Source organism: Lolium rigidum, unplaced genomic scaffold, assembly GCF_022539505.1.
Source record: "Lolium rigidum isolate FL_2022 unplaced genomic scaffold, APGP_CSIRO_Lrig_0.1 contig_17705_1, whole genome shotgun sequence".
In the NCBI taxonomy this organism is placed as follows: domain Eukaryota; kingdom Viridiplantae; phylum Streptophyta; class Magnoliopsida; order Poales; family Poaceae; genus Lolium; species Lolium rigidum.
Window position 1 is genome coordinate 147,383 of NW_025899911.1, and position 21,809 is coordinate 169,191.

The window sequence follows — 21,809 nt, forward strand, 5'->3', positions numbered from 1 at the left end:
ATGCACTCCAAGGCGTGCGCCAAGATGCTCCAACCGACGTGGACCCGGTTCCTACCGCGAAGCGGCAAGATCGGGCCTACCGGCTGGCTGAATACGCCCAGGTTTGCACCTTCATCCCTCCTCCTCCTGATGTCAAGGACTACCTCAGCGATGAGGAGGAAGAAGAGGAAGATGAGGACGAGGGTGCCGAGGATGTGCTGCCGGAAGCTCCCGAGGCCAACGCTACTCCCCCTGAAGCCCCCGAGGCCAGTGCTGCTCCCCCTGAAGCTCATGTTGCTTGAATATCGCCTGTTATCTGATTGCCTGTGATAGGCCTGTCCTGTTTAACTTGGAAACATTGCCCGTTAAATTTTACCCCGGTATGCCGGGGTCTATGATGTAAGATAAAACTTAATCTCTATTTTGGTTGTGGTACAACAGTTTATGCCGGTGTCTTGCATACCGGTAACTTATTAAGCTATGTTGGTTTGCTACTTAGCACTTTGCTTATCATTCCGATTTTTGTCTTGCACTGCAATGATTCCGAAATTGTTTCCGCATCCAATTCGATGCACACTTGGCTCTTTTGCTTTGGCTCTGCCTACCTTCTCTGGGTGTTTTTGGCGTATGAGCACAAAGTTCTTTTACCAAGCAAGCACTTTCTTGAACTTAGAAATAACTCGAAATTTTTGCAAAAAACCGGTATACCCGGGGTTAGTTAAATTTTTCCGGATTGTTCTTTCCCGCTCTCCCTCTTCGCAGTTCATGTGCTTATCCCCTACCGGTTTATCTTGCTTGCCATGAAGCCGGTTTGCGGACAGCAGCAGAGTCGAAGACTCCGGTAGGGTTTAGCACAATACTAAACCGGAAAGAAAAAACGTTCAATAAGCAACCGGTAAACTGAAAAAAAATAAACATGTTACACGCAACTTTAGGGGTAGTCCCCGAGACTCATTCGAGGTTCCGACATCTTTTATTCATAGCAGATAAGGTACAAAAAGGAACTTCTTACACCACAACTTCAAGAGTAGAAAGGACGCAACAGAGCTACATTCCACGGACGCTTGGTTTCCTCTCCGGACCTGTCCGCCTTTCCTTTCTTCCATTCCTATGCATCAATTAGGTAGTAGGCATCATTGTGGAGAGCCTTGCTCACAATGAAAGGTCCTTCCCATGGAGGGGAAAGCTTGTGCCGGCCTTCAGTGCGCTGCACTAGGCGTAGCACCAGGTCTCCTTCCCGGAACACCCTCGGGTTAACCTTCCAGCTATGATAGCGTCTGAGGTTTTGCTGGTAAATGGCTGTTCTTGCCAAAGCCAATTCTCTTGCTTCTTCTAGCAAGTCCACATCGTTCTCTCGGGCCTCCTTTACCTCTTCCTCTGTATAGAGTTGCACCCTTGGTGAATCATGGAGAATGTCGGTTGGTATGACCGCTTCTGCTCCATAAACCATAAAGAATCGAGTGTATCCGGTAGACCGGTTTGGAGTTGTTCTTATACTCCACAGCACTGATGGTAGCTCATCGAGCCAACATCCCGGCGATTTTTCCACCGCATCGATGAGTCTTGGTTTGATACCGGAAAGTACCAAAGCGTTTGTTCTTTCAACTTGGTCATTGCCTTGTGGGTGTGCCACTGAGCACAAATCCAACCGGATGTTGTTGTCCTCACAAAATCTTTTGAACTCACCTTGAGCAAAGTTTGTGCCATTGTCAGTGATTGCTATGCGGGTAGCCGTATCGTAAAATAACATCTTTTAAGAATTTCACCGCTGTGCGCCCATCACACTTTGCAATGGGTTTCACCTCTAGCCACTTGGTGAATTTATCCACCATAACCAAGATGTAAGTCATGTTTCCCCTTGCGGTTTTGAATGGGCCAACCATGTCTAGGCACCAAACGGCAAACGGCCAAGTTAGCGGTATTGTCTTTAAACCAGATGCTGGGGTATGATTTTGCTTGGCGTACCTCTGGCACCCATTGCATTTTCTTACCAGATCCTCCGCGTTTTCCAAAGCCGTGCGCCAATAGAACCCATGCCGGAACACTTTTGCCACCAGCGCCCTTGATGAAGCGTGATGCCCACACTCCCCTCGATGGATCTCCTCAAGCATTTCTTTTCCTTCTTCCGGTTCCACACATCTTTGGAGGACACCGGTAACACTTCTTTTGTACACCTCGCCATTGATGATGGTGTAAGCTTTGGACCTCCTCTGGATCCTTCTCGATTCATTTTCGTCAACCGGCAAAGTGCCATTGATCAGGAATTCCTTAATAGGTTCAACCCATGATGGTGCCTCCCGAACCAGGAACACTGGTACGTCTATGTCCATGCTATCCACCAACATTGTTTCTTCCGGTACAGGCACAGCAGTCCCCGAGCTTTCCGGTACAGTCCCCGAGTTTGCCGGAGCAGTCCCCGGGTTTCCTTCGTCGATATCCATTGGTACAACATGTGATTCCGGTACGAAAATTGATTCCGACTCCGGACTCGGCTTGATCGATGGTACTCTTAAGTGTGTCAAGGCTATCCCGGGAGGAATTTCTTGCCTGGACGAGCCCATCTTGGACAAAGCATCTGCGGCTTCATTTTCTGCACGCGGCACATGGTGAAACTCACACCCTTCGAAGAATCCGGCAATCTTTTGCACGTGAAACCGGTATGAGGCCATGTTGGCATCTTTTGCGTCCCAATCTCCGGAACATTGTTGTACCACGAGATCTGAATCTCCATAGCAAATGATCCGGTGTGCACCGATTTCTTTTGCGACCTTAAGCCCATGGATCAAAGCTTCATATTCAGCGACATTGTTTGATGCCCTGAAATGTACTTGTAAAACATACCGGAGGTGATCTCCCTTGGGTGAGGTGAGCACCACACCGGCACCTAGACCCTCTTTGAGTTTGGATCCGTCAAAGTGCATCTTCCAGTATTCTATCCTTTGATCTGGGGGCTTGTACTGCATTTCCGCCCAATCGACCAAGAAATCAGCTAAAGCTTGTGATTTGATGGCATCTCTTCTTTCATACACCGGTACGTATGGTGATATTTGGATCGCCCATTTTGCAATCCTGCCGCTAGCATCTTTGTTGCACATGATATCGGAGATGGGTGCTTCACTCACCACCTTCATGGGGTGTTCTACAAAGTAGTGCTTGAGCTTCGTGGCGGCCATGAACACGCCATAAGTCATTTTCTGGAAGTGTGGGTAGTTTTGCTTTGAGAGGGAGAGCACCTCGCTCAGGTAGTATACCGGCCTCTGGACGGTTTTTCCTTCCTCTTCTCTTTCTACTACCACAACAACGCTCACAACCCGGTTAGTAGCTGCTATGTATAGCAACATGGGCTCTCTTTCCAGCGACGAGGCCAGTATTGGCGCAGTGGCTAACATCGTTTTTAGCTCTCTAAATGCCGTGTCTGCCTGAGGGGTCCAGACGAATGTATCGGATTTTCTCATCAGAGCGTAGAGTGGCAAGGCCTTTTCTCCCAACCTGCTTATGAACCGGCTTAGCGATGCTAAGCTTCCGGTAAACTTTTGTACATCCTTGAGATCTTGCGGTATCGTCATTCTCTCAATTGCCCGGATCTTTACCGGATTGACCTCGATCCCCCGACTTGAGACGAGGAAACCAAGCAGTTTGCCGGCAGGGACACCGAAAGTACATTTCGCCGGATTAAGTTTCATCCGGAACCTTCTTAAATTATCAAATGTTTGCCGGATATCGTCAATTAGGGTATCTTTTACCTTAGTTTTTATCACAATGTCATCCACATAGACTTGCACATTCTTTCCAATTTGATCAAACAAACATTTTTGCATACAGCGCTGGTACGTTGCACCAGCGTTGCGCAAACCAAAAGGCATAGTGACATAGCAATAAGCCCCGTGCGGGGTAATGAACGCAGTTTTTATTTGATCTTCCTTCTTCAAGGGGATTTGGTGGAAACCGGAATAAGCATCCAGGAAAGACAACAACTCACACCCAGCAGTTGAATCAATCACTTGATCGATCCATCGTAGAGGGAAAGGATCTCTTGGGCAAGCCTTGTTGAGGTTGGTGTAGTCGATGCACATGCGCCACACCTTTGGAGCTTTTGCCTCCAGGTTCTCATCTTTTTTCTTTTCGACCATTACCGGATTGGCCAGCCACTCAGTATGCGTGACTTCCACAATGAAACCGGCAACTAACAACTTCGTCACCTCTTCTCCAATAATCTTCCTCCTATCTTCAGCGAACCGGCGCAAGGGCTGTCGCACCGGCTTGGCATCCTTCCGGACGTTCAGAGAGGGCTCAGCCAGCTCCCTCGGAACACCTACCAAGTCATCAGTAGACCAGGCAAAGATATTCCGATTCTCACGGAGGAAGCTGACGAGCGCGCTTTCCTATGCTTCGCTGAGGCCGGCACCGATACGAACGGTACGCTCAGGGAAAGCCGGGTCCAGCACGATGTCCTTTGTTTCCTTTGTCGGCTTGAACGCTGGAGCACTCAAACTTTCACTCATTGCCGCTAAGCTCAATTGTGAGGACTGAGCCAGCGCAACTGCAGTTTGCATCCTCCTTCTCTCCTCCGCGATCACCAGCGATTCCGCTAGGTTCGATCCGGCAGATGTTGTTTCCAGTGATACTCTATAGTTTCCCACCACAGTTAAGGGTCCACGAGGTGCCGGCATCTTCATCTTGAGATACGCCATGTGGGTCGAGGCCATGAAGTCTGCCAATGCCGGTCTCCCTAGCAGTGCATGGTACGGACTATCTAGGTCCACCACCTCGAACTCAACGTTTTCAACCCGGCAATTGTCACGTCCTCCGAACGATACGTCCACCCGGACTTTTCCTACCGGTGCGCAAGACAAACCCGAAACGATTCCGTGGAACGTTGTACGAGTTGGCTGAAGCATGTTTTCTCGTTATGCCCGGCCGTATGCATGGTGTGCCGGTACATTATGTTTATGCTCGCTCCCATTGTCTATCAGCACCTTGCTGAACTTGACGCGAGTCGTTGGCCCTTTCATGATTGGGTCCACCACGAGAGCGTAACCACCCGGATTCGGCATGATTTTGGGTGATCCTTGAACGACCAGGTGATTTCCTGATCTGACCACAGCATGTATTTTGGTACTGCCGGCATCACCGCGTTCACTTCCATGGAACGGCGATGCAGGCTTTGCTTGTCTGTCGGCTCAGTGACGAACACGACACAGCACACGTCTGGATCCTCATAAACATTCCGGCCCAAAGGTGCCGGTGGAGGCGGTTGGCCATGGCCTTCTCCCACCTGATTGACTTCGTCGATACTCGCTGTCTGTTTGGCTGTGGCTGTACCGGTAAAGCATTTGCTCCGGTAAGCGGTGGTGGTGGTGGTAGTTGTTGCTGGCGCTGCATATCTTGTGGTGGTGGCAACATTGTGTTGCACCCTTGTGCCTGCGCATCTTTTACTGCTCCCTTTTGCATCAAGTACTTGGTCCAGGTACAATGCTTTGTCAGGTGGTTTGACGGATGAGCCGGATTCAGCGTGTGCCACCGGCAAGGTTGATCCATAGCGGCTTCCATGGTATATTTCCCGGTTTCTTGCCAATTCTTTTTCTGGCCCCAGGGTTTCTTCTCGACCCATTGTTTCTTAGGACCCGCCCACGGCTGTGATCCGGTTCTCTGTCTCTGGCTGCCGCTGGCATCAGAGTTTTCTTGCACAGCAGCAACTTGCTGCGGACCGTACCTTCGATCCGGGAAATCTTCCCTCCTTTTGTTGTTCCGGTTGTCCCGGTATTGTTCCTGGCGCTGCTGAGGCGGGTTTAACTGCTCCGGCTCAGCTTGTACCGCCGGTTGCATTGGGTCTCCCAACGCGTAGTTATCCGCCACACGTATCATCTCCGCCGAAGTTGTTGGCATGTTTCGCTGCAGCTTTTGCCACAAAGGCGAACCTCGCCGGCATCCCTGGCTAAACCAAGCAATGGCTTGTGCTTCTATTGAAGGAGATATGCCCTAGAGGCAATAATAAAGTAGTTATTATTTATATCTCTATGTTTATGATAAATGTTTATATGTCATGCTATAATTGTATTAACCGAAACATTAGTACATGTGTGATATGTAGACAACAAGAAGTCCCTAGTATGCCTCTTAAACTAGCTTGTTGATTAATGGATGATTAGTTTCATAATCATGAACATTGGATGTTATTAATAACAAGGTTATATCATTATATGAATGATGTAATGGACACACCCAATTAAGCGTAGCATAAGATCTCGTCATTAAGTTATTTGCTATAAGCTTTCGATACATAGTTACCTAGTCCTTATGACCATGAGATCATGTAAATCACTTATACCGGAAAGGTACTTTGATTACATCAAACACCACTGCGTAAATGGGTGGTTATAAAGGTGGGATTAAGTATCCGGAAAGTATGAGTTGAGGCATATGGATCAACGAGTGGGATTTGTCCATCCCGATGACGGATAGATATACTCCGGGCCCTCTCGGTGGAATGTCGTCTAATGTCTTGCAAGCATATGAATGAGTTCATAAGAGACCACATACCACGGTACGAGTAAAGAGTACTTGTCGGAGACGAGGTTGAACAAGGTATGGAGTGATACCGAAGATCAAACCTCGGACAAGTAAAATATCGCGTGACAAAAGGAATTGGTATCGTATGTGAATGGTTCATTCGATCACTAAGTCATCGTTGAATATGTGGGAGCCATTATGGATCTCCGGATCCCGCTATTGGTTATTGGTCGGAGTGAGTACTCAACCATGTCCGCATAGTTCACGAACCGTAGGGTGACACACTTAAAGTTGGATGTTGAAATGGTAGTACTTGAATATGGAATGGAGTTGGAATATTTGTTCGGAGTCCCGGATGAGATCCCGGACATCACGAGGAGTTCCGGAATGGTCCGGAGAATAAGATTCATATATAGGATGTCATTTTATGTGAATAAAATGTCGCGGAAGGTTCTATGGAAGGTTCTAGAAGGTTCTAGAAAAGTCCGGAAGAAACCACCAAGGAAGGTGGAGTCCACATGGGACTCCACCTCCATGGCCGGCCAACCCTAGTGGGGGAGGAGTCCCAAGTGGACTCCCCCTTAGGGGGCCGGCCACCCCCCCCCCCATATGGGAGGTGGAACTCCCACCTTGGTGGGAGTCCTAGCTTGGCTAGGTTTCCCCTCCCTATGGAAGGTTTTTGGTTCGGGTCTTATTCGAAGACTTGGAGACCAACTCTTGGGGATCCACCTATATAATGAGGGGCATAGGGGAGGGGGCCGGCAACACCAAAGCCACAACCTGGCCGCCCCCTTGAGTGGCCGGCCACCCCCTCCCAAACCCTAGCCGCCCCCCTCTCCTCCATAGCTCCCGCGTGCTTTAGCGAAGCTCCGCCGGAGTTCTCCACCGCCACCGACACCACGCCGTCGTGCCTGTCGGATTCAAGAGGAGCTACTACTTCCGCTGCCCGCTGGAACGGGAGGTGGACGTCGTCTTCATCAACAACCGAACGTGTGACCGAGTACGGAGGTGCTGCCCGTTCGTGGCGCCGGAACCGATCGTGATCAAGATCTTCTACGCGCTTTTGCAAGCGGCAAGTGAACGTCTACCGCAGCAACAAGAGCCTCATCTTGTAGGCTTTCGAATCTCCTCAAGGGTGAGACTCGATACCCCCTCGTTGCTACCGTCTTCTAGATTGCATCTTGGCTTGGATTGCGTGTTCGCGGTAGGAAAATATTTGTTTTCTATGCAACGTTATCCTACATCTATCACTCCTTCACAAGAGTTTCTAATAGAGTTCCACCGGGTCAGGTAATCCCGGTCCATTTCCTGCGGGCGCTGTAAGCACAAAGCGAGCTGCTGAGGCCTGTTTGGCCTTCAGTAGGTGCTACTGAAGTTGCTCACAAAAGCTTCCTCAAAATCCAACCAGCCGTTTATGCTTCCTGCCGGCAAGTTGTTCAGCCAGATTCTTGCCGGTCCTACCAAAAACGTTGGCACGATTCTCACGGCCCAACGCCGGTTTCCTCCTCCGGCTACACAACCTCCGCCGCCGGCGACATATACCGCGGTCACATAATCCGCGAGCCAATCTTCCGGCTTAGTGGTGCCATCATATGTTTTGGTGTCACGGGGCAACTGAAAGTTGCGAACCGGTGGTTGCTCTTTCATGATCCTTGGGCCAAAGCACTTCGGACCCGGAGGACCCTCTGCCTCTATCATTTCAGACAGGTACACCCTATCCAGACGGTGCCTCGCATCCCGTTCCGGCAGGTTTCTTTCTACCACGCGCTCTCCCAAAGGGTTCCGGTAAGCGGTAAGTCTTGTCGAGTCAGCTTCATCGTTGCGTTCCGGTACCGCGGCCCTTGCCTGCCGGTACCTTGGTGGAGGCATCTCCTCATCATCATACGCGGCCCTTGCCTGCCGGTACCTTGGTGGAGGCATCTCCTCATCATCATACGTTGCCCTTACAGCTGGATAGTTTTGCCCGGTTTCATATCTGACGGCATGATTGTTTCCGGCATAACCTCCTTTGACGTAGCCTCGGTCTGCCCCTTGGCTTTTTCTTCCAGCATCGTGTTGCCCGGCTTGTTGCTTTCCGGCAAGAACCGGATCGTACACAGTCATCTGTTGTGCGTTCATTTCTTTTTCTCTCCTTCTGTCCGGATGGGGGGACGAGGCCTGCCCATGGGACTTGCTTCCGGCATTCTTTGTTGAACGCGCGGATTTTGAGGCCGCAGCCTTGTTCAGCTTAGCCAGCTGCTCAGCATTTTGCTGCTCGATAGTTTCCAGTAGCTCTCTAACACGCTCTTGCTGTTTTGCCAAAGCATCCCCGGAAAGCGATTCACACAGCTCTACTGCAGCCTTAGCAGCTTTTATAGTTTTATCCGGGCTACTGTATTTAGGTTTCTCTACAATGCTCACAGATGCAGAGGTACTCTTGCCGGCAAGAACTTCCTTACGCAAATCCTGATCTAGATTGCGAGCTTTAAGCCGGTTCTCCGGTATCCTAGCAGCATGAGCGCTAACAGAAGCAAAGCCATGGGCAGCGTTGTACTCACGTAAGGTTAGGTTCAGCTCGCGCTGCGCCCGGACGATGTTGGCGCCGTTCGCGAGCAGCTTCTGGCGTTGTGCCTCCAGCTCCGCCTGAGCCGCCGCCGGGTCGATGTTCTGCGCGATGGGCGTTGCCAGCACGTTCATCGCCGCTTGGAGTGGTGTTGCCGGTGGTGCGGACGATGCTCCCGCAGCACCAGTGTCGCGCTCCAGCGGTGGCTTGGCCGCGCGGGTCGAAGCCGCACGACCAGCACCTTCATCCACAGCTTCCTTGCCTGCACCAACCACACCGGTCATCATTACCTCGACGCTGCCGGCGGCGCGGCCAGCACAGAGCCACCTTGGCGGGTCCGGTGCCACCAGCACCGGCGAGAGGCGCTGGCGCACGGGGACGGTGCCGAAGTAGACGCGGTGGCTGCCGAACTCGATGATGCGGCCGTTCTTGGGGAAGATGCCGCCGTTGGCGAAGCAGCCCGCGTTGTCGTTGATGAAGTCCATGGAGTAGAGGCGCTGGACGAGCGCAGATACCGTCCGCTCGCCGGCGACCTCGAGGATGCCCGCCCGAATATGTACTCCAGCAAGCGCCACTTCATGCCCCACGATGGGCGCCAACTGTCGCCGTGGTGAACAGACAGATGCCATAGGATGGCTTAAGTTGGGGCCGAATGGACGCTAGAGGATTCGGGGAGGGTTTGTGATTAGATGGGATGAACTTCCGGATGGTTTCCTCAAGAACTTAGCCAAGGCTAGAGGTTGAAGAAGAAAGACATAAGGAAGAACTCGCTCTAGATCATCTTCTTTATTGATCTCCACAGGTTACAAGTTTCTCAGTACAAAGGCTCAACTACGCGTACATGTGTTCGTCCGTGCCCGTAGAGAGGGATGCCCCCTCTCCTTATATAGGGGAGAGGGTGACTTACAGGGCAAGAAACCCAAATGGCATCTTCGACTAGACAAACTACTTTACAAAGTTACTTTAATCATAGATGACACCGGGGTCCTCTTTAATCAGGGAGGCTGACGTCCTCCGGCTTCTTTCTTCGTCATCCTCCTCTTTATCGTCAGCCCTTCGTTTAAAGCTACTTTGCTTAGCTCATCTTTGTCTTCTAGCTCCGGAAAGGATCTTTGACCAGTCCTGCCGACTTGCTCTGCTTTCCGGTAGCCCGGTGTCTTTTCTATCCGGTTCCGGTATACCACTTCTGAGGATACCGGCTTAGCTTCACTTAGCCAAATCCCTAACTTCGTGCTCCGGTATAAACATTAAACCGGTATCTTGATGGATCAAACCATCCGGTTTGGCATGCCTTTGGCATACCGGGGGTCATCCCCCCCAACAACTCCATCTTACAGTTGTTTCCCAAACACTCATATATCCAACGTCTTCTTGTTTCTATCAGTAGGCATTGCTGGCTCAAAAGCATCATTACAAACATGGAGAGCCCTCGGGACTGAGTAGTCAAACCCATGACCATGCAATTGCTCAACAGGGAAGTCAAGATGATCAATATAGACAATCTGGAGAGGACAAAAAATAATCAGAATATGCCACAAAACTTAGACAGTAGCATGTAATCAAGAAAAAAGGACAGATAGGCATGAAACTTACGACAAGAGCGGGAAAACAAGGTCCAATGGAGAATTGCTTCACACGTTCAGTTGGATTCTGCTTCATGAACTCCTTCTGCAACCTCCTCTTCTCTTGGAACTCAACAACTTGATCCATGCAAAATGCCAAGATATCTTTATCCCAAGCATGTTCATGAATTGTATCCATGTCCAACAAGCTACCCAAGTAATCCAATGGCACCATGTTGTTAGTCCCTAAGAATAGAACAGTTGCACAGTCACGCAGAAGTCTCTCCAAATAAGCAATCAGAGCCCTTTCACCCTCACGGTACATGTTGCGTAGCTTCTGTTGGAGATATGCCCAAGAGGCAATAATAAAAGTGGTTATTATATATCTTTATGTTTATGATAAATGTTTATATACCATGCTATAATTGTATTAACCGAAACATTGATACATGTGTGATATGTAAACAACAAAGAGTCCCTAGTATGCCTCTTAACTAGCTTGTTGATTAATGGATGATTAGTTTCATAATCATGAACATTGGATGTTATTAATAACAAGGTTATATCATTGTATGAATGATGTAATGGATACACCCATATTAAGCGTAGCATAAGATCTCGTCATTAAGTTATTTGCTATAAGCTTTCAATACATAATTACCTAGTCCTTATGACCATGAGATCATGTAAATCACTTATATCGGAAAGGTACTTTGATTACACCAAAAGCCACTGCGTAAATGGGTGGTTATAAAGGTGGGATTAAGTATCCGGAAAGTATGAGTTGAGGCATATGGATCAACAGTGGGATTTGTCCATCCCGATGACGGATAGATATACTCTGGGCCCTCTCGATGGAATGTCGTCTAATGTCTTGCAAGCATATGAATAAGTTCATAAGAGACCACATACCACGGTACGAGTAAAGAGTACTTGTCGGAGACGAGGTTGAACAAGGTATAGAGTGATACCGAAGATCAAACCTCGGACAAGTAAAATATCGCGAGACAAAGGGAATTGGTATTATATGTGAATGGTTCATTCGATCACTAAAGTCATCGTTGAATATGTGGGAGCCATTATGGATCTCCGGATCCCGCTATTGGTTATTGGTCGGAGTGAGTACTCAACCATGTCCGCATAGTTCACGAACCGTAGGGTGACACACTTAAAGTTGGATGTTGAAATGGTAGTACTTGAATATGGAATGGAGTTCGAATATTTGTTCGGAGTCCCGGATGAGATCCCGGACATCACGAGGAGTTCCGGAATGGTCCGGAGAATAAGATTCATATATAGGATGTCATTTTATGTGAATTAAAATGTCGCGGAAGGTTCTATGGAAGGTTCTAGAAGGTTCTAGAAAAGTCCGGAAGAAACCACCAAGAAAGGTGGAGTCCACATGGGACTCCACCTCCATGGCCGGCCAACCCTAGTGGGGAGGAGTCCCAAGTGGACTCCCCCTTAGGGGGCCGGCCACCCCCCCCATATGGGAGGTGGAACTCCCACCTTTGGTGGGAGTCCTAGCTTGGCTAGGTTTCCCCTCTCTTTTGGAAGGTTTTGGCTCGGGTCTTATTCGAAGACTTGGAGACCAACTCTTGGGGATCCACCTATATAATGAGGGGCCAAGGGAGGGGGCCGGCCACCCCAAGACCACAACCTGGCTGCCCCCCTTGAGTGGCCGGCCACCCCCTCCCAAACCCTAGCCGCCCCCCTCTCCTCCATAGCTCCCCCGCGCTTTAGCGAAGCTCCGCCGGAGTTCTCCACCGCCACCGATACCACGCCGTCGTGCTGTCGGATTCAAGAGGAGCTACTACTTCCGCTGCCCGCTGGAACGGGAGGTGGATGTCGTCTTCATCAACAACCGAACGTGTGACCGAGTACGGAGGTGCTGCCCGTTCGTGGCGCCGGAACCGATCGTGATCAAGATCTTCTACGCGCTTTTGCAAGCGGCAAGTGAACGTCTACCGCAGCAACAAGAGCCTCATATTGTAGGCTTTGGAATCTCTTCAAGGGTGAGACTCGATATCCCCTCGTTGCTACCGTCTTCTAGATTGCATCTTGGCTTGGATTGCGTGTTCGCGGTAGGAAAATTTTTGTTTTCTATGCAACGTTATCCTACGAGTGGTATCGAGCCGTGTCTATGCATAGATGGTTGCACGAGTAGAACACAATGGTTTGTGGGCGTTGATGCTCTTGTTATCTTTAGTTGAGTACTTTGCATCTTTATAGCATAGTGGGATGAAGCGGCTCGGACTAACTTTACATGACCGCGTTCATGAGACTTGTTCCTCGTTCGACATGCAACTTGTATTGCATAAGAGGCTTTGCGGGTGTCTCGTCTCTCCTACTATAGTAAAGATTCAATTTACTCTTCTATTGACAACATTAGTATCAACATTGTGGTTCATGTTCGTAGGTAGATTAGATCTATATCGAAAACCCTAAACCACGTAAAATATGCAAACCAAATTAGAGAGCGTCTAACTTGTTTTTGCAGGGTTTGGTGATGTGATATGGCCATAATATGATGATGAATATGTATGAGATGATCATTATTGTATTGTGGCAACCGGCAGGAGCCTTATGGTTGTCTTTAAATTTCATGTTGAGTAGTATTTCAAAGTAGTTGTAATAGTTGCTACATGGAAGACAATCATGAAGACGGCGCCATTGACCTTGACGCTACGCCGACGATGATGGAGATCATGCCCAAAGATGATGGAGATCATGTCCGTGCTTTGGAGATGAAGATCAAAGGCGCAAAGACAAAAGGGCCATATCATATCACATATGAACTGCATGTGATGTTAATCCTTTTATGCATCTTATTTTGCTTAGATCGCGACGGTAGCATTATAAGATGATCCCTCACTAAAATCTCAAGATAATAAAGTGTTCATCCTTAGTAGCACCGTTATCAAGTCTTGTCGTTTCGAAGCATCTCGTGATGATCGGGTGTGATAGATTCGATAAGTACATACAACGGGTGCAAGACAGTTTTGCACATGCGGATACTAAGGTGGCCTTGACGAGCCTAGCATGTACAGACATGGTCTCGGAACACATGATACCGAAAGGTAGAGCATGAATCATATGATTGATATGATGAACACTTTGAGTGTTCGCCATTAAAATCACACCTTTTCTCGTGATGATCGGGTTTAGGTGCGGTGGATTTGGTTCGTGTGATCACTAAGACAATGCGAGGGATATTGTTTTGAGTGGGAGTTCACCTAGATTTTTAATTATGTTGAATTAAAATTTGAACTCATTTTGTCATAAACTTAGTCTAAACTATTGCAAATATATGTTGTAGAGATGGCGTCCTCAATCAATTTTAACCAGTTCCTAGAGAAAGAAAAGCTTAAGAGCAACGGTAGCAACTTCACCGACCGGTTCCGTCATGTGGGGATCTTCCTCTCGGCGGAAATCTGCAATATGTGCTTGATGCACCGCTAGGTGACCCTCCGCGTAAACTGAAACCGATGAAGTAAAAGCTGTTTACGAGACTCGGAAAACTCGGTACTCTCAAGTTCAGTGTGCCATCATGTGCAGTCTGGAATCCGATCTTCAAAAACGTTTTGAGCACCACGATCCTCATGAGTTGATGAATGAGCTGAAAGCTATTTTTGAGACTCATGCGGCCGTGGAATGCTATGAAGCATCGAAACATTTCTTCAGCTGGTATGATGGAAGAAGGCAGCTCCATTAGTGAGCACATGCTCGCCATGACCGGGCATGCGAAGAAACTCGGTGACTTGGGAATAGTGATTCCTAACGTGACTGGGGATTAATCGTGTCCTTCAATCACTCGCCACCAAGTTACAAGAACTTTGTGATGAACTACAATATGCAGAACATGAACAAGGAGTTACCCGAACTCTTTGGCATGTTAAAAGCTGCTGAGATTGAGATCAAGAAAGAGCACCAAGTGTTGATGGTCAACAAGACCACCAGCTTCAAGAAACAGGGCAAGTCTAAGGGAAAATTCAAGAAGGGTGGCAAGAAAGCTGCCACGCCTCCTATGAAACCTAAGAACGGCCCTAAGCCCGATGCTGAGTGCTATTACCGCAAAGAGAAGGGACACCGGAAGCGTAATTGCTCCAAGTATTTAGCGGATCCGAAGAGCGGCCTTGTCAAGAAGAAGAAAGAAGGTATATCTCGATATACATGTTATAGATGTTTATCTCACTAGTTCTCGTTCTAGTACCTGGGTATTTGATACTGGTTCGGTTGCTCATATTTGTAACTCGAAACAGGAACTAAAGAATAAACGACAACTACGGAAGGATGAAGTGACGATGCGCGTTGGAAACGGATCCAAGGTCAATGTGATCGCAGTCGGCACACTTCCTCTACATCTACCTTCGGGATTAGTTTTAAGCCTAAATAATTGTTATTATGTACCTGCGTTAAGCATGAACATTATATCCGGATCTTGTTTAATGCAAGACGGTTATTCATTCAAGTCCGAGAATAATGGTTGTTCTATTTTTATGAATAATATCTTTTATGGTCGAGCACCACAAAAGAATGGCTTATTTCTATTAGATCTCGATAGTAGTGATACGCATATACATAACATTGATGCTAAGCGAATTAAATTGAATGATAATTCTACTTATATGTGGCACTCGTCGTCTTGGTCATATTAGAGTGAAACGCATGAAGAAACTCCATACCGATGGATTACTTGAATCACTTGACTTTGAGTCACTTGATAGATGCGAAGCATGTCTAATGGGAAAAATGACTAAGACTCCATTTTCTCGGTATGATGGAGCGAGCTACCGACTTATTGGAAATCATACATACCGATGTGTGCGGACCAATGAGTGTAGCATCGCGCGGTGGTTATCGTTATGTTCTAACCTTCACGAGATGATCCGAGTAGATATGGGTATATCTATTTCATGAAACATAAATCCGAAACTTTCGAGAAGTTTAAGGAACTCCAAAGTGAAGTAGAAAATCAACGTAACAAGAAGATCAAATTTCTACGATCTGATCGTGGAGGTGAATATCTGAGTTATGAGTTTGGCATGCATTTAAAGAAATGCGGAATACTTTCACAATTGACACCGCCGGGAACACCACAACGAAACGGTGTGTCCGAACGTCGTAATCGAACTCTCTTAGATATGGTTCGTTCTATGATGTCTCTTACCGATTTGCCGTTATCATTTTGGAGTTATGCATTAGAGACAGCCGCATTCACTTTAAATAGAGCACCATCAAAATCCGTAGAAACGACACCGTATGAATTATGGTTTAATAAGAAACCTAAGTCGTCGTTCCTTAAAGTTTGGGGTTGCGAAGCCTATGTAAAAAAGTTACAACCGGACAAGCTAGAACCCAAAGCGGAGAAATGCATCTTCATAGGATACCCTAAGGAAACTATAGGGTACACTTTCTATCACAGATCCGAAGGCAAAATCTTTGTTGCTAAAAACGGAACCTTTCTTGAGAAAGAATTTCTCACTAAAGAAGTGACTGGAAGAAAAGTAGAACTCGATGAGATTAATGAATCTATACTCGTTGATCGGAGTAGCGCAGCATCGGAAGTTGTACTCGTACCGCCTACACCGGCAACAGAGGAAGCTAATGATAATGATCATGAAACTTCGAACGAAGAAACTACTGAACCTCGCACATCGACAAGGGAACGTGCCACTCCTGATTGGTATGATCCTTGTCTAAATGTCATGATTGTGGATAACAATGATGAGGACCCTGCGACATATGAAGAAGCGATGATGAGCCCAGATTCCAACAAATGGCAAGAAGCCATGAAATCCGAAATGGGATCCATGTATGATAACAAAGTATGGACTTTGGTAGACTTACCCGATAGCCGAAAGGCTGTCGAGAATAAATGGATCTTCAAGAGAAAAACAGATGCCGATGGTAATATTACTCGTCTATAAAGCTCGACTTGTCGCAAAGGGTTTCCGACAAATTCAAGGAGTTGACTACGATGAGACTTTCTCACCCGTAGCGAAGCTAAAATCTGTGAGGATTTTGTTAGCAATAGCTGCATTTTTCGATTATGAGATTTGGCGGATGGATGTCAAAACGGCGTTCCTTAATGGAGACATTGAGGAAGAGTTGTATATGGTACAACCCAAAGGTTTTGTCGATCCTAAAAATGCTCGACAAAGTATGCAAACTTCAGCGTTCAATCTATGGACCGAAGCAAGCATCAAGAAGTTGGAACCGACGCTTTGATAAGGTAATCAAAGACTTCGGGTTTATACAGGTGTCATGGAGAGGCCTCGTATTTACAAGAAAGTGAGTGGGAGCTCTGTAGCATTCCTGATATTATATGTAGATGACATATTATTGATTGGGAATGATATAGAACTATTAAGCAGGGTAAAAGGTTATTTGAATAACAGTTTTTCAATGAAAGACCTTGGTGAAGCATCATATATATTAGGCATCAAGATTTATAGAGATAGATCAAGACGCCTAATAGGGCTATCACAGAGTACATACTCGGACAAGATTCTAAAGAAGTTTAGAATGGACGAAAGTAAGAAAGGGTTTTTACCTATGTTACTAGTGCAAGGTCTTGAATAAGACTCAAGGACCAGCTACGGCAGATGAAAGAGAAAGGATGAATCAGATCCCCTATGCTTCGGCAGTAGGCTCTATTATGTATGCCATGCTATGTACAAGACCGGATATAGCGCATGCTGTTAGTTTGACTAGCAGATATCAAAGTGATCCAGGAATGGAGCACTAGACAGCGGTCAAGAATATCCTGAAGTACTTGAAAAGAACTAAGGATATGTTTCTTTGTTATGGAGGTGACCAAGAGCTCGTTGTAACAAGTTACACCGATGCAAGTTGGAACACTGATCCTGATGACTCTAAGTCACAGTCTGGGTACGTGTTTATATTGAATGGTGCTGCAGTTAGGTCGGGCAAGCTCGAAGCAAGTGCACGATGGGCGAAATCTTCAACGGAATCGGAGTACATAGCGGCTTCGAGGCTTCATCGAAGCGGTATGGATGAAGAGGTTCATTGTAGAGCTCGGTGTGGTTCCTAGTGCATTGGACCCACTAGTCATATACTCGTGACAACATGGGTGCCATCGCCAATGCACAAGAACCAAGGTCACACAAGAGGTCGAAGCATATCAAGCTGCGTTACCACTCGATTCGCGAGTACATCGAAGATGGAGAAGTAAAGATTTGCAAAGTACACACTGATCCGAATGTAGCAGATCCGTTGACTAAAGCTCTCCCTAGGGCAAAGCATGACCAACACCGAATGCCATGGGTGTTAGGTTCCTTACAATGTAATCTAGATTATTGACTCTAGTGCAAGTGGGAGACTCGTTGGAGATATGCCCAAGAGGCAATAATAAAAGTGGTTATTATATATCTTTATGTTTATGATAAATGTTTATATACCATGCTATAATTGTATTAACCGAAACATTGATACATGTGTGATATGTAAACAACAAAGAGTCCCTAGTATGCCTCTTAACTAGCTTGTTGATTAATGGATGATTAGTTTCATAATCATGAACATTGTATGTTATTAATAACAAGGTTATATCATTGTATGAATGATGTAATGGATACACCCATATTAAGCGTAGCATAAGATCTCGTCATTAAGTTATTTGCTATAAGCTTTCAATACATAATTACCTAGTCCTTATGACCATGAGATCATGTAAATCACTTATACCGGAAAGGTACTTTGATTACACCAAAAGCCACTGCGTAAATGGGTGGTTATAAAGGTGGGATTAAGTATCCGGAAAGTATGAGTTGAGGAATATGGATCAACAGTGGGATTTGTCCATCCCGATGACGGATAGATATACTCTGGGCCCTCTCGGTGGAATGTCGTCTAATGTCTTGCAAGCATATGAATAAGTTCATAAGAGACCACATACCACGGTACGAGTAAAGAGTACTTGTCGTGAGACGAGGTTGAACAAGGTATAGAGTGATACCGAAGATCAAACCTCGGACAAGTAAAATATCGCGAGACAAAGGGAATTGGTATTATATGTGAATGGTTCATTCGATCACTAAAGTCATCGTTGAATATGTGGGAGCCATTGTGGATCTCCAGATCCCGCTATTGGTTATTGGTCGGAGTGAGTACTCAACCATGTCCGCATAGTTCACGAACCGTAGGGTGACACACTTAAAGTTGGATGTTGAAATGGTAGTACTTGAATATGGAATGGAGTTCGAATATTTGTTCTGAGTCCCTGATGAGATCCCGGACATCACGAGGAGTTCCGGAATGGTCCGGAGAATAAGATTCATATATAGGATGTCATTTTATGTGAATTAAAATGTCGCGGAAGGTTCTATGGAAGGTTCTAGAAGGTTCTAGAAGGTTCTAGAAAAGTCCGGAAGAAACCACCAAGAAAGGTGGAGTCCACATGGGACTCCACCTCCATGGCCGGCCAACCCTAGTGGGGGAGGAGTCCCAAGTGGACTCCCCCTTTGGGGGCCGGCCACCCCCCATATGGGAGGTGGAACTCCCACCTTTGGTGGGAGTCCTAGCTTGGCTAGGTTTCCCTCTCTTTTGGAAGGTTTTGGTTCGGGTCTTATTCGAAGACTTGGAGACCAACTCTTGGGGATCCACCTATATAATGAGGGGCCAAGGGAGGGGGCCGGCCACCCCAAGACCACAACCTGGCCGCCCCCTTGAGTGGCCGGCCACCCCCTCCCAAACCCTAGCCGCCCCCCTCTCCTCCATAGCTCCCGCTCGCTTTAGCGAAGCTCCGCCGGAGTTCTCCACCGCCACCGATACCACGCCGTCGTGCTGTCGGATTCAAGAGGAGCTACTACTTCAGCTGCCCGCTGGAACGGGAGGTGGATGTCGTCTTCATCAACAACCGAACGTGTGACCGAGTACGGAGGTGCTGCCCGTTCGTGGCGCCGGAACCGATCGTGATCAAGATCTTCTACGCGCTTTTGCAAGCGGCAAGTGAACGTCTACCGCAGCAACAAGAGCCTCATCTTGTAGGCTTTGGAATCTCTTCAAGGATGAGACTCGATATCCCCTCGTTGCTACCGTCTTCTAGATTGCATCTTGGCTTGGATTGCGTGTTCGCGGTAGGAAAATTTTTGTTTTCTATGCAACGTTATCCTACATCTTCGTATGCTCATTGTTCTTCAACCGTTCTACAGGCATGTCCCCTGATGGCACATTGAAGCTCGTTGTGAGTGTAGTGGTTCAGACACAATTCAACGGGTGGGCGAGGGTGGTTTTGCAAAAAAGAACATGGCCGCCCCGCTCCGGTTCTCAGACATTCGGGACCAAACAAGTCCACATCACGAGATACCTCCGAATACCCACGTTGTACACCCCACAATGACTGCAATGGGACGTGTGTCGTATTTAGTGATTGTACGTGTTGTATTCCTAAGATCGGTGACCGTATCGATTGTCCTCTCCAAGTTCTAGTATTACCGATGCATTTTACTCTAAAAAAATAAACTAAGCAGCCGCCGCTACATCTTGTGTCGATGGCGCATGGACGCTAGGAATAGAATCCGTAACTGCGGATCTCCCAGGAAATTGACCCCAGCGTCTAGGCCTTAGCGCCCGCTGTACTTCCCCTAATGTAAATAGTTTAGGCATTGCATATTCGATGTAGGTCCCTTTTTTCTGTTTATGGCATGTAAGCTTTGGAATCTAAATTCTCTTTATAAAAATAGAAGGATAGAATAAATTTCAATGGCCGTTGGTCATCATTGGACACGACGTTGAATAATTAAAAATTCTCCTATCCTTTTTACCATAAGTATTCGATCCTTGTGAATCGAAAAAGACGTGATAGTGGATCCGCATCTACTTAGTCTTTGTTTTCTTTTTTTTCTTCCTCTTTTTCTTCTTTGATGTTTATGTTTGGCTCTAAACATTATGCTGTTGCAAAGCCGGGATGTATCTGGCAGTAATATATTCCATTTATAAAAAAGGGACATTGTTCTGTTTTCTAATAGATGTTGACGAAGGGAATATATTACTGCCTAAGTAGTATGGAAAAAGGGACTTTGATGTATTTGGGCAGTAATATATTATTTCGAAAAGAAAATGTGTGCCTCCTTTTTTTTTTGTAAAAAGTTGTCACTCTTGTAATCGCAAAATACTTCACTTAATTGGGCCATTAGATACGACCTTCTATTTGCATGCAGTCCATAGTCCATCTGGATCGGTTGCAGTGCTTTCATGCACACGAATGGCGGCAGTTACCTCTGTAACCGATTTCCATCGAGCAGATCTAGCGAAACTGCCGACGCGAATTACGAGCTGCAAGTAAGACACGGTCCTCCTGCCTCACTCACACCGCCTCCACTCCTCCTTTATAGCCAGCTTCCTGCCACACTCACCGATCGTTCCTCCCGTACGTGCACCTGGGCATGGAGACCGGCACGGCGGCGGCGGCAGCTGAGTCCACGCGCCGGATCCTCCTCACACTAGCAGCTTCCTTCTTCCTCTGCTCGCTGCTGCAGGGCGCTCCGCGCGCGCTCGCCTCCGGGACGCAGCAGTCGTCGTCGTCGGGGTACATCGTGTACCTCGGCGGCCGCTCCCATGGCCTCGGCGTGTCGACAGAGGCGGTCACCGAGTCGCACTACGACATCCTTGGCTCCGTCTTAGGAGAGTAAGTGTATTCGTACCTAGTTCTGATATGAATGTGCCATGGTTGATCGATCGATCGGTTCGTGCAGCCGTGAGATGGCGCGCAACGCCATCTTCTACTCCTACACCAAGAACATCAACGGCTTCGCCGCCAACCTCGATCCCGGCGTCGCCGCAGCCATCGCCGGTGAGCCGACGTACACGAGCCTTTTTTACTTATCTAGATCCTTGCACGTATTGATTGAAGCGCCTAACATTCTCATGTTCTGGATGTGCGCGCGTGCGTGTTGCAGAGCGCCCCGACGTGGTCTCGGTGTTCCCGAACAGAGGCCTCACGATGCAGACGACGAGGTCCTGGGAGTTCCTGGGTCTCGAGAGAGCTGGCGAGGTCCCCAAGTGGTCGGCGTGGGAGGTGGCCAGGTACGGCGAGGACGTCATCATCGGAAACCTCGACTCGGGCGTGTGGCCGGAGTCGCTGAGCTTCAACGACGGCGAGATGGGAGCGATTCCGGACACCTGGAAGGGGATCTGCCAGAACGAGCACGACCCCCAGTTCCAGTGCAACAGGTATATATGTACCTTGACTA

General features: G+C 47.6%; 1 protein-coding gene across 1 annotated transcript in view; it reads left to right on the forward strand.

Moving 5' to 3' along the window:
- Positions 1–21,809, forward strand: part of LOC124680500 (subtilisin-like protease SBT5.3) — a 40,121-nt gene that overhangs the window by 16,136 nt on the left and 2,176 nt on the right. The window contains exons 5-7 of the mRNA XM_047215552.1: positions 20,952–21,244; positions 21,312–21,409; positions 21,516–21,789. Coding sequence (XP_047071508.1) covers positions 20,952–21,244; positions 21,312–21,409; positions 21,516–21,789 — 665 coding nt within the window. The remainder of the gene's footprint in view (positions 1–20,951; positions 21,245–21,311; positions 21,410–21,515; positions 21,790–21,809) is intronic.